The sequence below is a fragment of the Solea senegalensis genome, linkage group LG5 (genome assembly GCF_019176455.1).
Source record: "Solea senegalensis isolate Sse05_10M linkage group LG5, IFAPA_SoseM_1, whole genome shotgun sequence".
Taxonomy (NCBI): domain Eukaryota; kingdom Metazoa; phylum Chordata; class Actinopteri; order Pleuronectiformes; family Soleidae; genus Solea; species Solea senegalensis.
The window spans coordinates 24,420,193-24,442,267 of NC_058025.1; the positions used below are offsets into that span (position 1 = coordinate 24,420,193).

At 39.6% G+C, this 22,075-nt stretch overlaps 1 protein-coding gene across 1 annotated transcript; it reads left to right on the plus strand.

Annotated features, from left to right (window-relative positions):
- The first annotated feature begins 9,300 nt into the window (after nt 1-9,300).
- Nucleotides 9,301-20,590, plus strand: atad1a (ATPase family AAA domain containing 1a). The gene is made up of 10 exons (XM_044025941.1): nt 9,301-9,369; nt 11,704-11,904; nt 12,724-12,822; nt 12,947-13,067; nt 13,432-13,632; nt 14,299-14,405; nt 15,400-15,489; nt 17,338-17,388; nt 17,509-17,687; nt 17,925-20,590. Exons 2-10 carry the CDS (start codon nt 11,731-11,733, stop codon nt 18,052-18,054), a joined length of 1,152 nt encoding a protein of 383 aa, XP_043881876.1. The 5' UTR covers nt 9,301-9,369; nt 11,704-11,730; the 3' UTR covers nt 18,055-20,590.
- The last annotated feature ends 1,485 nt before the right edge of the window (nt 20,591-22,075 follow it).

A 22,075-nucleotide genomic window follows, 5' to 3' on the forward strand; every position in this document is an offset into this window, starting at 1 on the left:
GCTCCATGTATGCTGCCGGGCATCCCTGTCATATGTCTTCCCAAATGAAATGCAATGACGAAAATGGCCAAAGGGTGATGGGGACCAATTCAAGTGAAACATGAATGGTAATTGATATGGCTCCCTGTTGCAGCCAAGGAACATAAGACTCCCTGCAACCCCCTACTGCTTACTCCAGACTAAAGTTGGGGGTCACCGCACTACTTGTATGTGATTTATGAGGGAGGTGTCACTCTCAGAATGATGTGCCACAGCTGGCAGAGCTCAGCAAATAAGAGCTGTTTTGTCCTTGCAGAGCAAAAAGTCCCGTACACTGCTCAGTTCGGTTTCCCTTTATGATTTGTGATGGATTTATTTGATGTGTAGCATAGAATTTAGAGCTAAGAGATGAATATAAAGTGAGCCATAAATGACAAATGATACAGCTGAAATGTTCTCCGGATTATATTTGAATAGTTTGGGATTAGGTGAAATATACTTGGGGAAAGAAAGGATTTGAAAACATTACATTTACATTACATTACGTGTCATTTGGCAGACGCTTTTATCCAAAGCGACTTACAATAAGTGCATTTCTACATTTGGGTACAAATAGGAGCTAGAAGGACGTAAGTGCTTTAAGTTAGGCAAACTATAAAGTGTAGGTCGAAAGAGATGTGGTTTAGTCGGCAGCGGAAGATGTGGAGGCTTTCTGCTGTCCAAATTCCGATGGGGGGCTTGTTGCACCATTTGGGAGCCAGGACAGCAAAGAGTCGTGAGTTTGGCCTCCGCGATCCTCTCAGTGAGGGGGCAGCAAGACGGTTTGCCGATGCAGAGCGGAGTTGGCGGGCTGGGGTGTAGGTTTTGATCATGTCCTGGTTGTAGGCTGGAGCGGATCCGTTTGTAGCATGGAACGCAGTCTTGAAGCGGATGCGAGCAGCTACAGGAAGCCAGTGAAGGGAGTGGCGGAGCGGTGTAGTGTGGGAGAACTTTGGTAAGTTGAAGACCAGGCGAGCTGCTGCATTCTGGATGAGCTGCAGAGGTCGTACGGCACATGCAGGGAGACCAGCCAGGAGGGAGTTGCAGTAGTTCAAGCGTGAGATAACAAGCGCCTGGACCAGAACCTGTGCCGCCTTCTGGGTTTAGAAGAGGTTGCATCCTTCTTATGTTGTGCAACATGTATGTAAGATCAAGCAGATGTTGGCTGTGACGGAGAGATGGTCGTCAAGTGTCACACCCAGGTTCCTTGCGGTATGAGAGGGAGCTACCATGGAGTTGTCGAGGGTGATGGTCAGGTCTGTGGTGGGAGATCCCTTTCCTGGGCAGAGATCCATTCTGCTACATGTGCTTCGAACGAGGGGAAACGAGAGAATCTCTTTCTTTGTATGCTTAATGTTAAACTGCATCCAGCAGCCTGTGAGCTATTTTTTTTTGCCCACATAATGCAAAATAACATGTTAAATAGTGAGAGACGTGGCGGTGTGGGTGGATGTTTTATTTTCCCTCAACACAGCCAAGCTAAAAAAAAAAAAGAGAATCCAGTCTCTATGTTAAACTAAGCTAATTGCCTGCCTGCACTGGCTCCATGTTTCCTAAGAGACTCAGAATGCAATTACAGATGTTTTTGTTTTAATGTGCATTAGACTTGCATTCTCCACATTGAAATCAAAATATTCACAAATAAAAATACTCAAATAGAACAGTCTTTATGTTTTCAATGATGACAGAAAGTAGTGCTTGTGATTTCTTCACGTTTCTTCATCCTATAAAGAGAAAAGAAAGAATCTAGTCCTCATCAAAGACGTTTGCATTTTCTTGCATATTCTTTTTTAAAGACTTTAAAAACTTATGACAATGTGATGCTGATGTGCCAAAAGATTAAGTATCTCGTTGTGTGTGAAACCTATTCTAAAGCACAATTCCACAAAATGCTAATTTTAACAACGCTCCTCTTCTAAAACTACAGGTTAGAATATTACGACTTTATTCTCGTAAATTAAGACTTTATTTTTGTTTCTCTCAATGTGGCCCTTATACTCAGCATACTGTCGGCAATAATTTGTACGTGTTGAATAGTGTGATAGAGAGGTGTGAATCGAGTGTCTCAGTGGTTTTGCCAACAAATACACAGACAGTGCTCTCTAACAGCGTCCACCACGTCATCTGCACATTACAAGTGTATGATTAATGTAGTATACGGAGCGATTGGCCTTTCGCCTTCTTAATTACGTTTGTGGAGCAGGCTAATAATCTCCTCCGAGCACACGTTGAGTAAAAGCTGTTCAGTCACCTGACAAACTGTATCTGATCCAATTAAATGTCAACAGGCAGACTACATTAGTGCCATATTCTCACATTCCCGGGGAATATTCACGTGGAGATTTCTGAGCAGGCACACAAACATGCTGCAAACACGGTAGCATGTCATTTCGATGTGCATGCGGGAAGAAAAGGGAAGAAAGAAATGTTTCTAATCCAACATGACTGACTTGCGAAGGTTTACACTACGACAGTCGCGATTGTTGTGTTTGGGAAACCTCGGATGTGGGATTGTGATTGAATTTCAAATGACGGCGTAGTTCTAATTATTTTTGCTGAACAATTATAATATACCTTGTTGCTGTTGTTGTGATCAACAATATAATAAGTGGATAATTGCGTTCCCATTATTGACCCGGCAGATGTTGATTACTGAATGTCATCCTGCTGCGAGTAAAACTCCACTTGATTGCAGAATCATTTTAACATTGTTACTTTATAAATCAATTCGATATATAAACATGCACTGGAATGAATTACATTATTTTAGAATGTTTTCCCTAACAGTTCTTCAAAAACCCAGGAGAATATACATAAGTGGATGTGCCACAGGTGGGGTTAGGGTTGTGAGAACCGCAGATCGGGGTCAGTCTGAACTGACCCGTGTGGATAATTGACTTGCAAGTGTCACCTAATGCCAGAATGTACTTTAAAACCACAGTTAAGTAGATTTTCTTCGTCTTTAGTCATCTGACATTTTATTCTGGTAATTGTGAATATTGACTGATGTGAAACTAATGGCGCATTTCACAGCATGACACGGCACAATTAGGTTGCATCTCCACTACAAAAAAAAGTACCAACTTAACGTGGGCGGAGTGAGCTGAGTGAAACTGTGGTGACTTTGTTTTATACACAACACACACACACACACGCACACACACGAGTGACTCGTGACTTTACTCCAGACTCCTGTTAGTTGTTAGGATTGTTAAGTAGTTTTAACTGATCTACAGTTTGACACTGTTCGGCATGATTTCTGTCCACACGTCTCCGGAGTACAGCCTCCTACTCCACAGACTACAGCGGCAGCGGTCTGTGGAGTGTGCCGCTCGCGATCGCCGGCGATGTCCCTAAATACGCCAGACTCCTCTGTTAAATATAGAGATTTCCCTGGTAGTTGATGGAGATTAACCCACGTTTTTAGGATTGTTAAGTAGTTTTAAGTGATCTACAGTTCGGCACGGTTTGGCTTGATTTGTGTGTGGGACGTCTCTTCCTGTGACGGCACTCTGGCAAGTCAGTGGCCGGCAGTCTGACCAATCATTGCACAGTACCTACACAGCAAGCTTTTGGAACCTCGCCTGAGCAGGTACTAAAAATGGTACCTGCTCTTTTATCCATCAGTTACAAGCCATTAATTATAACAATGTGTGAGCTGCCAGGTTGTGAAGTCGTTATTTGGCTGGTGTGGTTGTCTGATCTACGAGGTTGTGATGCAAAAACACTTCAGGGGGTTCCCCTATTAACGTTCTCAAGAGCACACTATGCTTCCAAGTCACTCCGTCTGCATACTTCCACCTACGTAACATCACACCTTGGTCTGCCTTTCAAGTCGAAACTTCGATTGGCGCCATCACAAGAACCCCCTCCAGTAATCACGTCGCGCCAGTCCTTCGACAACAACTGCGCTGGCTTCCGGGGAAACACGGAATCCATTTCAAAATTCCGCTCCTCATCTTGAAAGCGATCCTGTGGGGTCGAGAGCCTTCAGCCACTCTGCTCTCCACCAAACATCCACAACGGTGACTCACTTTCACCTTCAAATCCCATCTAAAAACACATCAGTTTTAACTTGCATGCTCACTCTGATTTGTATTATTCAGCCATTCTATGTATTATGAACTTGTTTATTAACTGTGTTTGACTGTATTTTTAACTCCTGACCTTGAGTGCTTTGAAAGGTGCCTTGAAATAAAATGTATTATTATTATTATTATTAGTAGTAGTAGTACTAGTATTATTAAGCCAGGTCTTATACATAGTCCTTAATAAATGGTTGTCCAATAAAAGGATTATTCCTGTTCTCTGGCAACAGAACAGAATGTGTCTAATTAACAGGATATAACTTATATTAAGATGACCATTCACAAAACCAGTCCCACTCTTTATTACTAAAGAGAGGACTCATCTATGGCAGTGACTGCTTGCCCTATTGTGAAAAGGTTCCTCCACATAAACAGGTGGCATCTTTAAATCCACTTCCATTGATTCCTTAGCATGTTAGGTGTGTTTAATAATAGCATGTCTTCACGAGAGACTGAGAAAGTAAACATCTTCACCTTAATCTTCTCATTTCATCAGGAACTGCTGCTCCAGTTTCAAGTTTCATAGTAGGTTACAGTAGGTGCTATGCAGGTATAATGTTGAGCCGTCAGGGCCACTGTATAATGGTTCCTCCAGGTTCAGGTTCTGAAGTGTGTTTTGAATATAGACAAGTGCAGCACACTCTCATTAGGCCTGCATGGCCTGTCTGCGTGGCTGTTGCACTTGAGGCTGTTTAACCCTTAGTGGCCCAGAGGGTGCACCCATGGTAATTTGCCATGGGAATAATACACAACTCCTTATATGGACATCCTGGGGGGTGCGTTTATAGGTCAATTAGTTTTTTTTCATCTTCTTATGTGTTGTTGAGTCAAATTTATGACTCATTTTATATATGACATTTTAAGTAGTGATATAAGCAGTAATATATATATAGCAATAATTGTGCAGAAGTCACAAATATAGACAGTTATTGAACTTTGAGCTGTGACGCATTTCTAAATTTTACAAATTCAGTAGTCAGGTGTGTTTAATTAGTTGGTGAAAATGAAAAAAAGGACATAAGACACTCTATATTGCACATTCTTATAGTCTCTGTACTGCACGTTTAAATATAGTAATGGAACATTACTAATGCTCTGTGTTCTAAGGGTTAACCCACAGACGAATCAAAATGAGGTGTGCAGCCACTGAATTTCAGGTTTGACAGCACCAAGTGATGGATCACACCTGACAGATAACACACGGCTTACCGAAGGTGTGGAAATCAAAACATTCACCTGGATCTTTTATAAACATGAGGAAAACATGGTTTAGAAATAAAACATAGAACTAGTTTTGCAGGGAGGGACCTGCTTCCATAACAAAGAACAGAGAATCCATCAGTGTTGCTAATTTGTCGCATATTTAACGAGGATTAAGATCCCTCTTGCAACTTTTTTTTTCGACAAAAAAGCAACTAGCAACTTTTTCTGGTTTTATTTGAGACTTTTGGAGACTCGGACGTGAAAGCACGTGTCGCTTTATTGATCTACTCATGCAGCAGGAGCAAGAGCTGCTCACTCCTCCGTGTCCGGACTGCAAATGAATCGCACATGCGCGAAGCAGATTCAGTCACTTAGGCAACTCGTCCACTTATAGAGGAGGAGGGTTGGAAATGTGACATTAAAAAAAACAAGAATCGACAGAGGAAAGTAAATCTTGTGAGTTTTTTGTCCCTCCCACGATATTATTCCTCTCTCCTACAGCATACATTACAATTACTGTACATACACATGGACATTTAGCAACGTGACGTCTTCTTCTTTTAGGACAGCCAATAGCTACTTTCCTGACCGAGGAGTTGGCAACACAGGAAACCATGTTCAACACATGTTGAGCTTCCTCTGGAGGCCATTATTCCACCATATTTTTACATAGAAATTGCACGTAATAGGCTTATGTAGGCTATAATGTAAGAAATGCAATGTATTAAGTCATAAAATGGCCATGATGTGTTATCAGAGATGAAGCAAACATTTTAAATTGAAACAATGGTGCAGCTAGTTTATTCACAAATTGCATTTTTATTTGCGGGCCACAAACAAACCCAAAAAGCTTCACTACCCCTCTCAAAAATGTCTCAACCAGAAGATAAGTAAACCCAGTGTAGGGTACCAAAACCCTGGGGCTACCTTTTGAAGTACAGTAATATCGATTAGCGCTGATGGATTTTCATTGTTTGGGAAAGGAATGTGTGTCTGTCAGCACGCTGCCTGTCTCTCAGCACACACACGGGCAGTGACAGCGACACTCACTGCTGTTTATGAATACTGTCTGAAATGGTTCCAACATTAAAACTGTTATTCTGGAAACAGATTCATAAATCATTCATTCATTTACTGATTGAGTCTGGGCTCAATCAAGTACATACATTTATTGAAATCATTACAAGTAAAATGAATGGCCAAACAATTACTGACTATGAAAACACATTCATCCACATATTCTCAATTTTAAAATGTGCAACAAATGTTTTAGTTTTCCTAAATGTTAATTATGAGAAAAAACATGTTTTTAATTTCATTTTGTTGAATTGTTTCTCCTAAACAGAACCAATAAGAGTACTGTTAAGGCCCCGGATCGATAAGCAGCATCATTAAAATCTTAATGATACCCATCACTCCTGCAGGGATCAAAGCTACAGTCAAAGTTAACTAGTGCTCTCTCGCTCCTTTTTCACACACACATTGTTGGTAGATATTTAACATATAATGTTTTTACAGCGTATTTATTTTCAGCTCCTTTTATTATGTGTATTTTATAAAAAAACTAAATAGACTAAGACACATGGATGAGTAAGCCCACCACGCCTTGCCTCGCCTCAGCACAGCAATGCTCATCTCTACGCGGTTTATTATGGTTTTCCATTTCTATCGTACCTCCTTAACATGGGTGGAGTCATCATAAATCATTAGACTCAGTTAATTAAAAAAGATTTCTACAATACAGGTTCTGCAATGTTTTTAATTAAACTGTTTTAAATCACTGTATTTTTACATATACCCTGTTTATGTGTTATTACAGGTATGGCATGGTGAAAGTTGAGAGCCGTGGGAGCTGAATGTGTCACTTTTCTTTTCGCTTGCAGTCACTCATGAGTGGTTTGTTTGGGAAGGTGCGAGGTGTGCTGTGGGAATGTGGAGCCCCAGCTGCACTTCGCAGATACACAAGCCTGAGCTTTCATGCCCTCACACATCAAAATGGCTACTACAGTCTGGCTGCTATCTTTGGGGACTTGCTGCTGTAGTACAGGGAGATTAAAGCTTTTTATGAAGCATTTTCACAGCCAAAGGTGTGTGCAATAGCAGCCTGTGTGCCATTTTCTACAACAAGGGTGGACTTCACCAGGGTGGGCTCTTTAGAGATGAGGCTGTGTAGGGAGGAATTTAGCATCTAATTTGCACCCAATTAGGCTACAAATTAGCTGTTTTTTTTCTTGCTCATTGTTCAAAAAAGAGTTAATGATAGTTAAATATGCCCAGAGAGAAGTGTGGTTCACTGGGCCAGAACTGTGAGGTTTCAATTAAAATCCAATGTTATTATTTATACTTGTATGAAGGGCTGCCTTTAAGTCACCTGAGGAAGTCTTGTGTAATACCTAATAAACCTGTGTATTCATTTAATCTGATTCAAATTGTTGTGCGTTTTCTGTCCCATTCATAAAATCCTGATGCAGAGACCAGACTGGATATGTGCCGTGAGAGCATTTTTTTAAATTTAGCACACAATCTGTGACAATTAACCGTTCCTTTTGGCCCACATTTGATTAATTGCTCGTTGGATAAGGCCATTTGTTACAGCCTTATCTTTGAGGCTGCAGTTAGACTGAATTATCCACTATCAGACACCACTGGAAATCATTGAAAACAGAGTACGGCCTTAGATTTATAGCCATCTCCGACTGAAGTACATTTGCATGTCGCCTACCCCAGGACATGCTTGGGTGTTTTGTGTCCAATCACAGTCTCAACACGGCCAGACATTTGCAGTGAGATACCTCATTTTCAGTCTGTTTTTGGTGAATATAAAAACATTTGAAATGTATTTAGATTTTAAATACTATAACATATTGTTATGCTATGTTTCTATGCAATAGAAACATAGCATAAAAAGTAAGGAAATGTGTGTTTGGTTGATTATTACTTTGTTGTAACAATGCTTCAAGGCAATAACTCTTACACCATTGGAAAGCCTGTTAATATCCCTTTTAAATGGTGCCACGTTTGTAAGGAAAATGCATTTGTGGGATGAGCAGCAGAGTGTATGTGAGTTGTGCCCATGAAAAAATTTGCCAAAATCTTTTCTGCCAATGCTACACAGGGAAATAAACAGGCTTTCCAATGGTATAAGGTTTAGTGCCAAGAAGCACTGTTAATACAAAGAAACAACACATACAAGTCCCCCAACCACATTCTCTCACAATATCACATGAACATTGAATTACAAATAGTGTAGTCGAAACACAAATGCTCAATGGTCACTTTATTGAGTACACATATTTATCTGATGTGTTTCCACCTTGGGGGATTTGAAAAAAGTAGTGTTCTATTTTATTCTATTATTTTCTAACTAAAATATTTATATATACACAAGCTTCCTCCGGTGGTAAAACAGAAATACTGTTCTACTGTAATCAGAGTGGAGGCGAGGACTTTTGACTGGAGTGTGAGGTATATGTGAGGAAGAGGAGAATGAGAGAGAAAGTTGTATTATTGGGAATAAATCTGTGAAAAATCTGTAGCTGACTTTGCTCGGCCTGTTTACATCACTGTATTTTTCACGTTGGCGATAATGGAACCACTGATTTAGACAATACATGGTCGAGCATCAGAATGAGGGCGATAGGTGATTTTAGTGACGTTGAATGTGGCATCTGAGTAAATCAGAAACAAAAATAACCATCTTTAAGATTTAAAAATATCCAGTGTGAGACAGTTTTCTGGGCCCTGTTAATGAGGTCCGATGAGAATGGTCAGCAGAGCAGCAGAGGATCCACGGTCTCCCGTGTACCTAATAAAGTGACTGTGTAGACTTTTAGTCTGCCTTCTGCACTCATACAGCTGCTGTCCGTGGTTCTGATGTGTGATGTTATCTGTGTGCAAACTCTGCCATCTAGTGGCGGTTTTTGTCCGACTCGAAACTCACAGTAGCTCGAATAAAACAACATCCGGACAGACTTTTGTTCCTACCCGAGATACAAAACGTGGTGCACCGCCGACGCTAATGTTTTGTAGGTTCGCGTCACTGCTGTAGCATCTCCCTGTGGTAAGTAAATAAGAAAGAAACAAGGACTGTTTTGTCTTTTATGTCGTTGTCGTTTATATTTAGCAGCACACAGAGCAGAAATGACATGATTATAGCCCCCGTGTGTGAAAATGTTCGCTGTCCCGCAGTGACAGTTGAACGCTTGCTAGTTGCTAGTTGCAGCTTACCTGGAGATGCTGACTGGCACATTTATGGATTTCGATTAAATAATATGTGTATCTTTTGTCATTGGGTTAACAATTTTGTACGTATTCACCAAACCTATGTATTAATAACTTTGAATATGTTGTGCTTTAATGCACATACATTATGTTGAGGTTCACGTTTTGCATACAAACTGTCACTATACTATACCTTATTATGCTGGTAGTCACCCAGTGTAATAGGACATATTTAAATGTTCAAAGTAACATGTGTTTAGTTGAAGAAATGTGTTATTGTACTGTAGTTCTGGGTAACCCTTTTGTGCTTTATTTGTTTCATTGTATTTTCTTCTTGTCCCTTTCTCTCCTTAGTTTTCTTTTTTGCCATTTATTGTTTGTTTTTTTAAGTAAGGAATGCCCGGTCAACATTTCTATCCATTGTTTTCCTGTTTTCTTTAATAATATTATACCGTTATGATGATTAGGAAGATGATTTAAAGCCCGATATGTTTTCTTTGTGACCAGAACACTGTTGGTATGTTGATTATGTTCATATTTTTTTTGAATGTATTTCAGCTATGTTTTATTGGGGGTCAAGTGATTTACATTATCTGATTTTACCATGACTAAAATTATATGTCTTCTGTAGATGGAAACTGCCTTAGTCTTCATCAGTTAATGAATGGATATTGTTGTTTCATCACATGCTAATATTAGAATGTTCTATTGCATCGGAAAATAATGCCAAAAGAGTTGCTGATCTTCTGTAAAACATACTTGTGATCTTGAATGCACAGAGATAACAATGGCGAGACACATGTAAAATACTTTTGTATCAAATTAAGACTTACCTTAACAGTATGAGTGCATAATGTGAACTACATTATCTGTGACTACTGATGGACAAGAAGGGTCGGTTAGGATAAGTGGAAGTTGAAAGTGACTGGAAAATGGGATGGACAATGGTAGCACACAAGTAAAGCTATCATTTACTGGAACCCCACTCCATGAACTGAATATTATGCGGAGGAGAACAGTATTTTCCTTTTTTTCTTCTATTTCCTTCATTTATTTTTTAGTTCTTAATACCTGACTCATGTAGAGTATGTAATTCTGTCCATGTTATGAGTGGTGAAAAAGAAATAATGATAATAACAAAGCTGGTCAAAGTTGGATGCTATCTACTGATTTCAAGTTTTTAACATTATATACATCAAAAAGGTATATTTATTTCAGGAATTACATGAAATCTTCAGTTTTATTCAGATATGTATACTTTTTTAAAAGACATCATATAAGTAAGAAATACACAGACAGACATGACAAGAGGACACTTTCCAACTGCATTTTCTTGGAAATGCAGGTGGGAAGCAACAACAAATAACAGTTTTTAGTTTGCTCCTTCCCTCCCCCTTGTGTTCAACTTTATTGTTGCTGTCTTTACTCTTCATGAACTTGTGGAAGAAGAAGAGACAGATTATGTTCTAACTCCACCCACACCACTGAGGGAGTGACATATGATATACATAAATGTTAAATCTTTCATATACTGCATTCATGTTGTCTTATTTTTGAGCAGCACAAAATATTTCATATTTTAGCTTGAGGTAGACATAAAAGACATAATTTTAGTTATTATGTTTTTTTTTCTCAGACTTTCCCAAACTTTATAAAAAAACAGGTAAATTTTTTTATGTACCTGTTTAATGCATAATTATCATGTTGTAATATATAGTTTATACATTCTTACATACATACACACACGTGAGACAGACAGTAAGTGCTGCTCACTAATTTAGATTTAGTAATTTTATAAATCATTCGCTGTTACTGAGCTCTAATATTTTATCAGATGTATATACCACCCCAGCTTCTTATATCACCTATCGACTCCACACATTTCTTAAGATAGCGTCAGCTGTCGAAGTCAAGTCAGGTCAATTTTATTCATGTAGCCCAGCATCACAATTTCAATTTGCCTCAAAGGGCTTTACAGTCTGTACAGCAAGTGACACCCTCTGTCCTTTGACCCTCGCATTAGAAAAACCCATATCTGTCAGACTCTAATTTTAGCACAATGTAAATGTGCTGCAGAAAGCTCTGGTAACATGTGGCCTCACACACAGCACATCAGTTGATTTTCAATATCACCCTAACCCCTCATTCCTTTGTTTCCCACCTGCTTATCCAGCCAATGATCTGACATAAGCCATCAGAGATGCTGTTAAAAGATCTTCCCAGAGAGGCCCTGATGCGGCCGTTGTCCCGGAATGAAGTGGTGGGTATGTTGGTGAGGCTGACCATCTTTGGTGCTGCCACATACTACAGCATCAAATGGGTTGTTGACGCCATGGATCCTACTGCCAAACAGAAAAACCAAGCCAAGAAAAGGGTTCGTAGATCTGAAGCTCATTGCTAAACTGACATTGCTAAAGCTGTAGTGCGTAACTCACTCTCACTCCCTTGATCCTCCACATGAGGGTCACAAGGGGCCCTTAGCTGACATAGGACAAAAAGGCAGGATACACCCTGGATAGGTTGCCAGTCCCATTGTGGGGCCAACATACAATGAGACAACAATGTGACCCACTGCCCTGTCGTGTAGCCTGTGTAACTTTTAAACACATACAAATGTCCCTTCTATTCAAACCATAGTCAAATAAGTACACACAATGCTGCTCGTGTGCTCCACATGACTCTTTTTAAACCTCGTGTTGCCTGGCAACACTTCCACACTGCACACTGGAAGTGTCAAGACAGGTGGAGGCAACAGCAACATTGCGTTAGTAAAGCCAGACGGCTACAAATGGGTCAGAGTATGATTAAAAACATAGAGAAGTGCTCAAAAACTGTCAAATCCTTTTTGACAGCATAGAACTCTCTACTCTTGTCCCCACCCGCCCCTGCACAGCAGGTGTATACACACAAATCAGGTCTGATAGTATTGCTTTACAGAGCACATTTTTTAGATTTCAGCATTAAAAAAAAATAATATTACATCATTTTTGTTTTACGAAGACCCAACAACAATATAAAAAAAAAATCACCAAAGGTTACGCACTGCAGCTTTGAATGCTAAAGGTCATTGTGGAGATTGCTGTTTGCTGTAGTTCGATGCAGTCAGTGTAACAGACATGGCTGAGCAGCATTTGTCACTCTTATCTGCCATCTCCGTCTGCTTTCAGCTGAGTTGTGTGTCTAATCTCTTCAGGCAGAACAGCTGATGAAGAGGATTGGTGTCGAGGGGATCAAACTAACAGAGTATGAAATGAATATTGCATCTCACCTTGTTGATCCACAAACTATGAAGGTAACAGTTATAATCCTCAATTCGTGACAGTAAGATTATCACCAAATTTCCCCGTTTTTTGTGGCAGCACTTTACGAGACAAGCACTCAGACAGAATTTTTCACAGTCCTCTGTTTTACTCCAGGTGTCTTGGCGAGATATAGCAGGTCTGGACGAGGTTATCAATGAACTGCAGGACACGGTCATCCTTCCCTTTCAGAAAAGACATCTTTTAGCTGGATCCAAACTCTTTCAGCCTCCTAGAGGTACCTCCACATTTCTTAATGTTACACACATAAAACAGGACACATTTTTTTTCAGTACTTTTCAGTGATGTAGTTAAAATTATTAGAAACCTCACATTGATATATGGGATAATTACATTTACTATATTATATGTTATGTGATCTGTAGCAAAGTAATTAACACATAATTAAAAAGGTGTGTTGTCCCTCCTTATAATTAATGTCATGAATTATATGCCTACCGCCTTTTTAAACTCATGTCATGTGCAGGCTGCAACTTAACAGATTAGTTAAGCTCTATATTTTGCCTGATGTCATACAGACGACATTTAAAAGGAGGTTGGACAACATCTTAACAGAAAAACACATCATTTTGTACTTGCAGGTGTTTTATTATTTGGTCCTCCGGGATGTGGGAAGACCATGATCGCCAAGGCAACAGCCAAAGCCTCGGGGTGCAAGTTCATTAACCTTCAGGCCTCCACTCTGACAGACATGTGGTATGGAGAATCCCAGAAGCTGACTGCTGCTGTGTTTTCACTGGCTGTCAAAATCCATCCCTGTATCATCTTCATTGATGAAATTGGTGAGTCAGGAGTTATTACCTGGTGTAATGTTTTGTGATTACACTGATCCTTATCTTTTTTTATTGTTTTTTTATTGTTTTCATTAAAAAGAAACTCAAGCATTTAATTTTCATTATGCTGGAAAGGCATCACAAGCTTAGCAGCGTAATAAATCAGAAAGAAGACATTTCTTTAGCAGTTTGTTGTCTTTGCTTGCCACAAAGTAGTAAATAAGCTTCTTGTTTTTTTTAAATCTAATACTAAACTGTTTACTCAGTCATACACAGGCAACATACTTACTTACAATACACTAGCTTAAAATGAGAAATACATGATAGAAGAACCAAGGAATTACTATAAAAAAAGAAGGAACACAGTTTTCTAAGTTGGTAAACCTACTTTTTCCATTTATTTGAAGTTTTGACCCAACTATCTATTCTGAAAAAAATCAATTTATCCTGTGTGTTTTCATTTGTCTTGAGTTGGGACTCTTAGTACAGTGTGATTTTTCTACCAGCATTGGCTCCAGACAACACTTATTCCTCTTAGGTTATGGGCAAAACAATGAAGCAGGAGAAGAAGGATTTCCAGTGTACAATAACATATTGTTCTGTTGTCATCCCTGTGGAACAACCCTAACTAAACTCCGTTTTCATGCTTTGATTTCCCTGTTTCTTGTGTGTCAGAGTCATTTCTGAGGAATCGTTCCAGCCTCGACCACGAGGCCACGGCCATGATGAAGGCACAGTTCATGAGCCTGTGGGATGGCCTGGACACGTCCGCTACCACCCAGGTAACACAACCACATCACTGTCCTATTTTGTTAGATATAACCTGTAGACCAGGGGTCTCAAACTCAAATAACTTGGAAGGCCAATGATCGTTTAGTCTGGTCAAGAGGGGGCCGGCCTAGAGAAAAATAGTAGGGGAAAAGAACAACGATGCAATATGAGCTTAAAGTTATAACACTATATTCAAAATGATATTAGAGCTGAAACAATTACTCGATTCATCGATTAATAATCGATTACTAAATTAACTGTCAACTATTTTGATAATCGATTGAAGTTTTTTCATGATAAAAACAAGATTTCTGATTATTTTAGCTTCTAAATGTGAATATTTCCTTCTCTTCTTTGCTCCATATGACAAAGAAATCATTAAAACTGAATCATTTTGGTTTGTGGACAAAACAAGACATTCGAGAACATCGTCATTTTCAGGTTTGACAAACAGCAATTTTTTTAACGTTTTCTGACATTTTATGGACCAAACGATTGCTCGATTAATTCAGAAAATAATCGACAGATTAATCGATTACCAAAAGAATCGTTAGTTGCAGCTCTAAAAGTTAAAGTGTTTTTTTTGATAGTGATGTATAGCTCAAATATTAATTAAATAATAAAATGCAAAAAATAATTATATAGATATATACACTATAAACTATTTAATGTTGAATGTAATACATTTAATAATGTGGCAATTATAACCAAATGTCATAAAAATAAAAACTATCAAACATTTAGTATATTCTATGACGTCTCTGGCAGCCACACCTTGGTGCTGTGTTTGTAAGGAAACATCATTTTAAGTGGCGGGCTTCAAATAATGGATTAGAGGGCTGCATGTGGCCCACGAGCCACGGGTTTGAGACCTCTGGTCTAGACTGAGTCCCAGTCGTTGTTGGTGGAAATGATATGTTTTGTTGCTCGAAGCTTTTATTGTAACTTTTAAATATGAATAAAATGTCTACTAATATATTCATGTAGTAATGGTTCTGATTGTAGGTGATGGTGATGGGAGCTACTAACAGGCCGCAGGACGTGGACCCGGCCATACTGCGCAGGATGCCCACCACTTTTCATGTTGGCCTGCCCGTGAGTTTCAAACACCAGCACAACGTTCACCTCTGCAAACCAAATTGTCATACACAAATCATACTGTATATAGTATGTAACAAATGTGGAAAACTCATATTTACGACCATTAAGAGATCATTCGCCCATTCAAATGAATGGAAAAAAACATAAAATGTAACATTTCTTCATAAGCCTATGTTAGCTAAAACATTTCCAACACTCTTTAACTCCATAGAAATACATGTTTTTATTTATATTCAAGAGATAAGACCGTTTATTTATGGTTGTCTTTTAATGACCTCATCTCTGTTTTTACAGAGGCTTTTACAGACACTTTGACTGAATTTAATGAGCAGCACAACACTGTACATACTCAAATCTCCTACACGCTCCATACTTTCCTGTGTGTATTATGAAGCCTCATTTGTATACCACCACATGTGACAGCTATAACTTCTGGGATACACCCGTTTCATTTCATTGTGTCTTTTTGTCACTAATGGATCTCGACAACTCGTTGCTGTTTGTTGCACGTTCTGCTGTCAAATCTCTCCCCGGACAGCGATTACCATGCCCTGCAGCAGAAATGACATAAACATTTTTCAATTGTAAAAAGTCATTTCATCCACAATACATTTAGATGAATGAACGTTTATTTGCAGATAATGAATTTCGGGTTCCCTGTGTACCACAGCTCTCTGAACTAGAGACCAGAGTATGTCTTAACAACAAAAACAAAAGCTCAAGGTACCCCACAATTAGATTTTTATCTTAATTCAGAGCACTGTAACTCAATTATTACATAATTGTTGATGCATGTCTATTATTCTTTGAAATCATAGTGTATTCAATCGTCCATTAAGTCAATATATGTTGTACTGTAATTACTTCCATTCTCTTATTTTAATACAAATGGAACAAGATATTTCCACCTCCTCGGCTCGCCTTGTCTCACCTCAGCGCAGAGTGCGGTCACAGGAAGAGGCATGAGCAAGACGTCCGACACAAGAATCAAGCTGAACAATACCTAACTGTAGATCAGTTAAAAAGACTTAACAATCCTAAAAACGTGGGTTAATCTCCAACCAGGGAAAGGTCTAAAATCTCACCCTTTAACAGAGGAGTCTGGTGTATTTAGCGACAGCACTGCTGATTGCGATCGTGGCCAGCGAGCGGCATCACAAACCCTGCCGCTGTGTTTCAGTCCAGTGAGGCGAGCTGGGACCATAGGGGCTTAAATAAACCAGGGATAGCCTATACCTAATACAGAGTTTATTCAGTCTAGCATTAGTGGGATGTGCCCACATGTGTATGTAAGCTTTACATGTCTTGAGAAAGTTGCATTGACATGTGACTGTGCCGTCTGAAATGAAGCAGGGAGGAGTGGTTTGGTACAGCAGTACTAAAGATGTTTCTCTGTGATATTGACATCCAATTATTAATGTACCACTCTGCTAGTTCTGTGTTCTTTTGTAAGTGCTCTAATAAACAACACTATTCCACAACATCAGTGTTGCAGAGGCGTACAACAACAAGTACAGACGGCTAAAAATGCCTCATGTTTACAGATTTTTTCTGCATCGATTCAAACTCGTGCACAGGTTATACAATGTTTTTAAGAACTGTTCTTTTTCCGCCTCTACAGGGACTGTAGTTGGAGTATCCACCCTGATAAACAGTCCTTCATCATGAGAGATGCACAGTAAATGTATGTTAACGATGCCTAAAACGATCACTAAGGAAATCCTAAACTAGATTGTTCAGGGAGAAAGTCTGAAGATGCGTGGTCACTTGCTTATTGAGAGGTTGTACTCTGCAAATTATTCTGCCTTTTTCCTCACAAGAACGTCTGTCCCATCTTTGCAGAACACGAGACAAAGGCAGGAAATCCTGAGGCTGATCTTAGCAGGAGAAAATGTAAGATACAGATTTAATTTCATCCTAATCCGAGCAAATTATTGTGTTCGCGGCTTTCTTTTGCCATTCTCTGAGACCGCGTTACACATTAGCGTTACGTCCATTTACCCTTCTGTTCAGCTGAGCAACGCCATCAATCTGAAAGAGATCGCTGAAAGGACGGAAGGTTACTCCGGCAGCGACCTGCGGGAGCTTTGCCGCGACGCTGCCATGTACAGAGTGAGGGACTATGTTCGCAAGGAGCAGATGAGGCAGATCGCTCAGCAGCTGCAGGACTGTGAGGAGGAGGAGGAGGAAAAGTATGACTCATCATCTGACACCCCACATGTTGACTTGACATTTCTTTATTTAACTACAGTGCGACCGTGAACTGTGTGAGGTTAGACCAGCATGATTGTTTTTTTAGAAGTTGCAGTCAATATCGCGACTAATTGGTGTTAGAGTATTAGAGGATAACAGTGTGTAGTATGGAATCGCTGCTGTTTTTTTAACTCTCCTGTTCACGACCTCTGTCCTCTGGTGTTTTTTCGGTCCAGGCCGGTGGTTGAAGAGCGTTTGCGGCCAGTCACTCAACTGGACCTTCTCTTCGGCCTGGACAAGATGAAGGAATCCAAGCGAGCCACGGCCTTCATGTTACCCAGTGCACCAGAGGTTCCCCTGGACTAAACGCCAACGCCAGGCACCACTGACATGGAAATGTTTCCTGAGTTCCAGCTCACCAAGCAGAGACTGAGGTGAAGTCTGGCATCATTTTCTCAACCCAACACGGCAGGTGTTGTCCGGGGTATGTTCATTCTCAGCACAACCTCACTACATGTTCACAATCTCCGCCTGCACACCAGTGACTGCTCCAATGGAGCGATATACGGTCAATTCTCCTTTCTTCAGGGCACTAGCAGAGTTTGTTTTGAAGAGGCATTTTCCATTACATTTATCAAACTCATGACTCATTCAGAGTCTGGACTCCAGATCTTTGTGACATTTGATCTCTTAACCGAGCTGTTGTTCCCCATTTTGTTTTTTAAGGACAAAAATGTGTGAATGAAGGCTGCTTTAATCGCCAAAACCACTTAGAGAGATTTCTAATGATATTTTCTGCCATTGTTGTGTGTCAGCAAGTAATTAGCGGGGGGGAAAAAAAATGAGCCTTGTATATTTTAAGTATTCACTCCCAAGTGCTTGTCGTTGTAAATGTATTAATGAAGTCACATATCAGAAATAGAAGTTTAAATATTCCAAAAAAAACTACTCAGTGAATGTGCTGATAGCGTTTAGAGGAAAAAGGTAATGCCGTGTTAAGTCAATCGACTATTGGTTTGTTTATTTCTCATCTCGTGCTTTTAAAATGTGAAACATGGTGGTTGTTTGTGTAGCAGTGTGACGTTCAGGAGTCACTGCTGTTGAAAACCGTAAACACAACACAACAAAGTGTATTGAAAAGGCCACTCGAGTGCTCTGTGAATGTGCGGATAACAAAACAGGTATAATGAGGGAACTTCCACCACTTAAAAGCCTTTAATAGAATCCACACATTTAATGAGCGCGTCTAATTATCTCGGTTATCACTGTCCTTCACTGAATGACTGTTAAGTACACTTAACCTTTTCGATTGCTGCATTGTTTGCTGTTTAACGGCATGTTTGCAGTGGCTGTAAAATACTGGGCGGCAGACAGTTGAGCCCAAGACGTTGGATGCATCTGGTGTTTTATTTCATTCAAGTCCTCTCAGCTTGGTATTATTTTGCCATCAAATGACAATAGCTGAGATGTCTTCATGTTAAAATCCTTGTGTGTGTGTGTGTCATATTTATTGTGTCGCTATTAGTACATTTATTTTTATAATAGACTTTAAAAAAAAAAGAGGTTCATGCATCGGTCCACAGCTGACAGAACTGCCCGTTCTCAAGAGTGAGAGCGTGGCATAGAAATTCATAAAGCTTTTAATGAGCTGTCAGTGTGAAGCTGATGTGACAAGCTTCTCTGTCTCTGCGTAAAAAGCCCTATTGTTTCCCATAATCTCAGCATGTGTCCGTTGAAGTGTTTCCCACAGACCTTTTCTCCTGTTCAATCACAAAGCAAGCCGATGTGTGTGTGAGTGTCACTCATGAACGGCCACATGGTGGCACTGTAGCTACACTATTATTACTGAGGCAGGTCGTTTCAAGCTGCAACATGGATTGTATTTATATCTTTGTGAGGTCCTGTCTATTCTCTATTCTCTCGAATTTGTTTGGGCCGCACCACTTTAAAGGACTTTTTCAGGGTGTAGACCTGGTCTTAGGGTCAGGATTGTGGTAAAGGTTAAGGTAAGGAACTTGGTTGTGATGGTTAGGATACGGGAAGTCCTCACTCAGATATAAAAACAAGTTAGTGTGTGTTCAATCACCGTTATGAGACAATGAAACGGAGATCCCTGCATCACTGGGTTGCTTTCCTTTTGTTGGCTCATCTGGTGATATTTAGAAATCAGTTTTTCTTCATCGAAGTACCTCAGGTGACCTTGTAAAGTTAAAATGATCTGTTGCCATGTAAAGCAGTGAGTGTGTCGCTGCAGCCTCGCACGTCTGTGCACCTGTGTTCATGCTTTCATTCAGTGCAATATCACTTCATCACGTCTTTCATGAATGCGTTCTCCATTATGTTGTTACTGTAAACGATGCCGTCACCTATGTGTATGTGTGAGATGTTAAATATTGAACCTGAGCTGTAAATACACTCAACAACATGTTCCTCATTTTTATTCAAGCATGAATTTTGTTTTTGTCCTTGTTCACGTGTATAAAATGTAATAAATATGGGATTAAATCCAAACTGTCACTTTCTAAACAATGTATATACAGATACACGTACGCTGGCAGCCCGCGGACAAGTGGAAAGGGAAATTGTCTTGTAACAGGAGGGTTGCCAGTTCTGAAACCTTCCCAATTGTAGAGAAGTATCCATGGAAAACTACTGAAACTAAACTTTTTAAAATGCCATGTTATGATCAGCTGTAACATTAAAACCAGTTTTGTGGTAGTAGACTATTGAGAATTATTTGAATTAGTATAATTGGTTTGTAATTCATTATTATAATGTATTTGTCTACTGTTTTCAGGTGAATGTTACAGGGTTGTAAAAACAGGCAGGTTTTTATCCAAAAAGTCATCACACTGATAAATAACTCTGAACTTGGCATTAAAACATAAGGAATGGTCCAATACTGAAATGTGAGAGTGATGAATATGTTGAGTGACATGCTTTTTATCTCTTATTTATTAGAGGGCCTGCTTTGCATTGCAAAGCAAGATTTGCATTGCAAAACAGGCATCGATTGTTATTCTTCCGTGTTTCTTCTTCTTATTATGTTTCCTTCCTTCCAAAACGTGCGGTTTGAACGGGAGTGGTGTGCTATGACTTTTCTAAGAGTTTCAAGTAACCATGGCGACAAAAATCGCAAAAAAACTGCAAACAATTTCCACGTACACATGAATGGGGTCGAAAAAAAGATTTTTAACCCAGCCAAATCTGGAGCCTCTAAGTGTCGTCATACTTTACCGTAGAGACGTGGTTGAAACTGTAAACGGGTCGCAAGACTTGAGACATTTCTCACCTAAATCGAAGTTTTGATATCTAGTATGGGTTTTACGCAATCGCAGTTTTAAGTTTGGTACTTTTTTCTGGAGTGTGTATTCCAAATAATCACAAAAATCTCTAAACAAACTCTTTTCTCTTATGTAAACAGACATTTTTGTTTACATAAAAACATTGCTATGGTTGTTGTCTAACCCTGTGTGTTGTTTTCATTTTCAGATGACTTGCAGTGCAGAGAGTTCTGCTCAAACCTCCCATTGACTTCCACGTTAAAACTCTACTTTTGTTTGTTTAAGAAAACAAACTGAAGATGAAGGTGCTTTAAAACTGTCATTTCTCTGTCAATTCACACCCGATTTTCACAAATTTAAACGTGGGAGCTCCTGAAAGCCTCCTGACGCTGACAAACCGAAAATTGAATCCGTATCAACAACCGTTCTTGTAATATGACAACATTAAAACACGTTACTTTTGCTATTTTTCACCTGTTTTTGACTGTCAGAAACAGGTGTTTGGAAGGGGAGAGGGCGGTAATAAGGGAGGGGGAGGGGCTTGTGCAACCTATTATTACCAGCTCAAGTCCTGCACCTGACGACATTAGCACGATCAAAATTTCTAGTCTTTTATTATTATTGTTGTTATTTGAACCATGTGCTTTAACCAGTGCACAGAATTTCACTGTACACATACTCAATGACAATAATAATTATCTTTCATTTTGAATGTTATGATGTAAAAAATAAGACACTGACATCTGATTTTTAGGTAAAGTAGCTTATATAAAGCGCATATTTACCACCACGCGTTACTGGATAAAGTCCGAGTTTGTAAAGGCATGAGATCTAACTGAGAGGTGATGAGCGACTGCATCCTTTTAGTGAAGCTGCGCACGCGGCTTGAACGTCCCTGCTGAGTAAATGGATGGCTTCTCTCGACCACTGTCCCACCTGCCGTGCGCTACAGCATCACGATGAACTTTCACACATCGCTAAATAGGAACATGGATATGAGTGTCTAATAGATTAGTTTCTCATCCTTTTTGGAAAATGAAAGGCATCCTTGAAAGCAATTTACTGCTAGGGTCTTAGGATTTGTGGCCGCCGCTCTGCTTAAC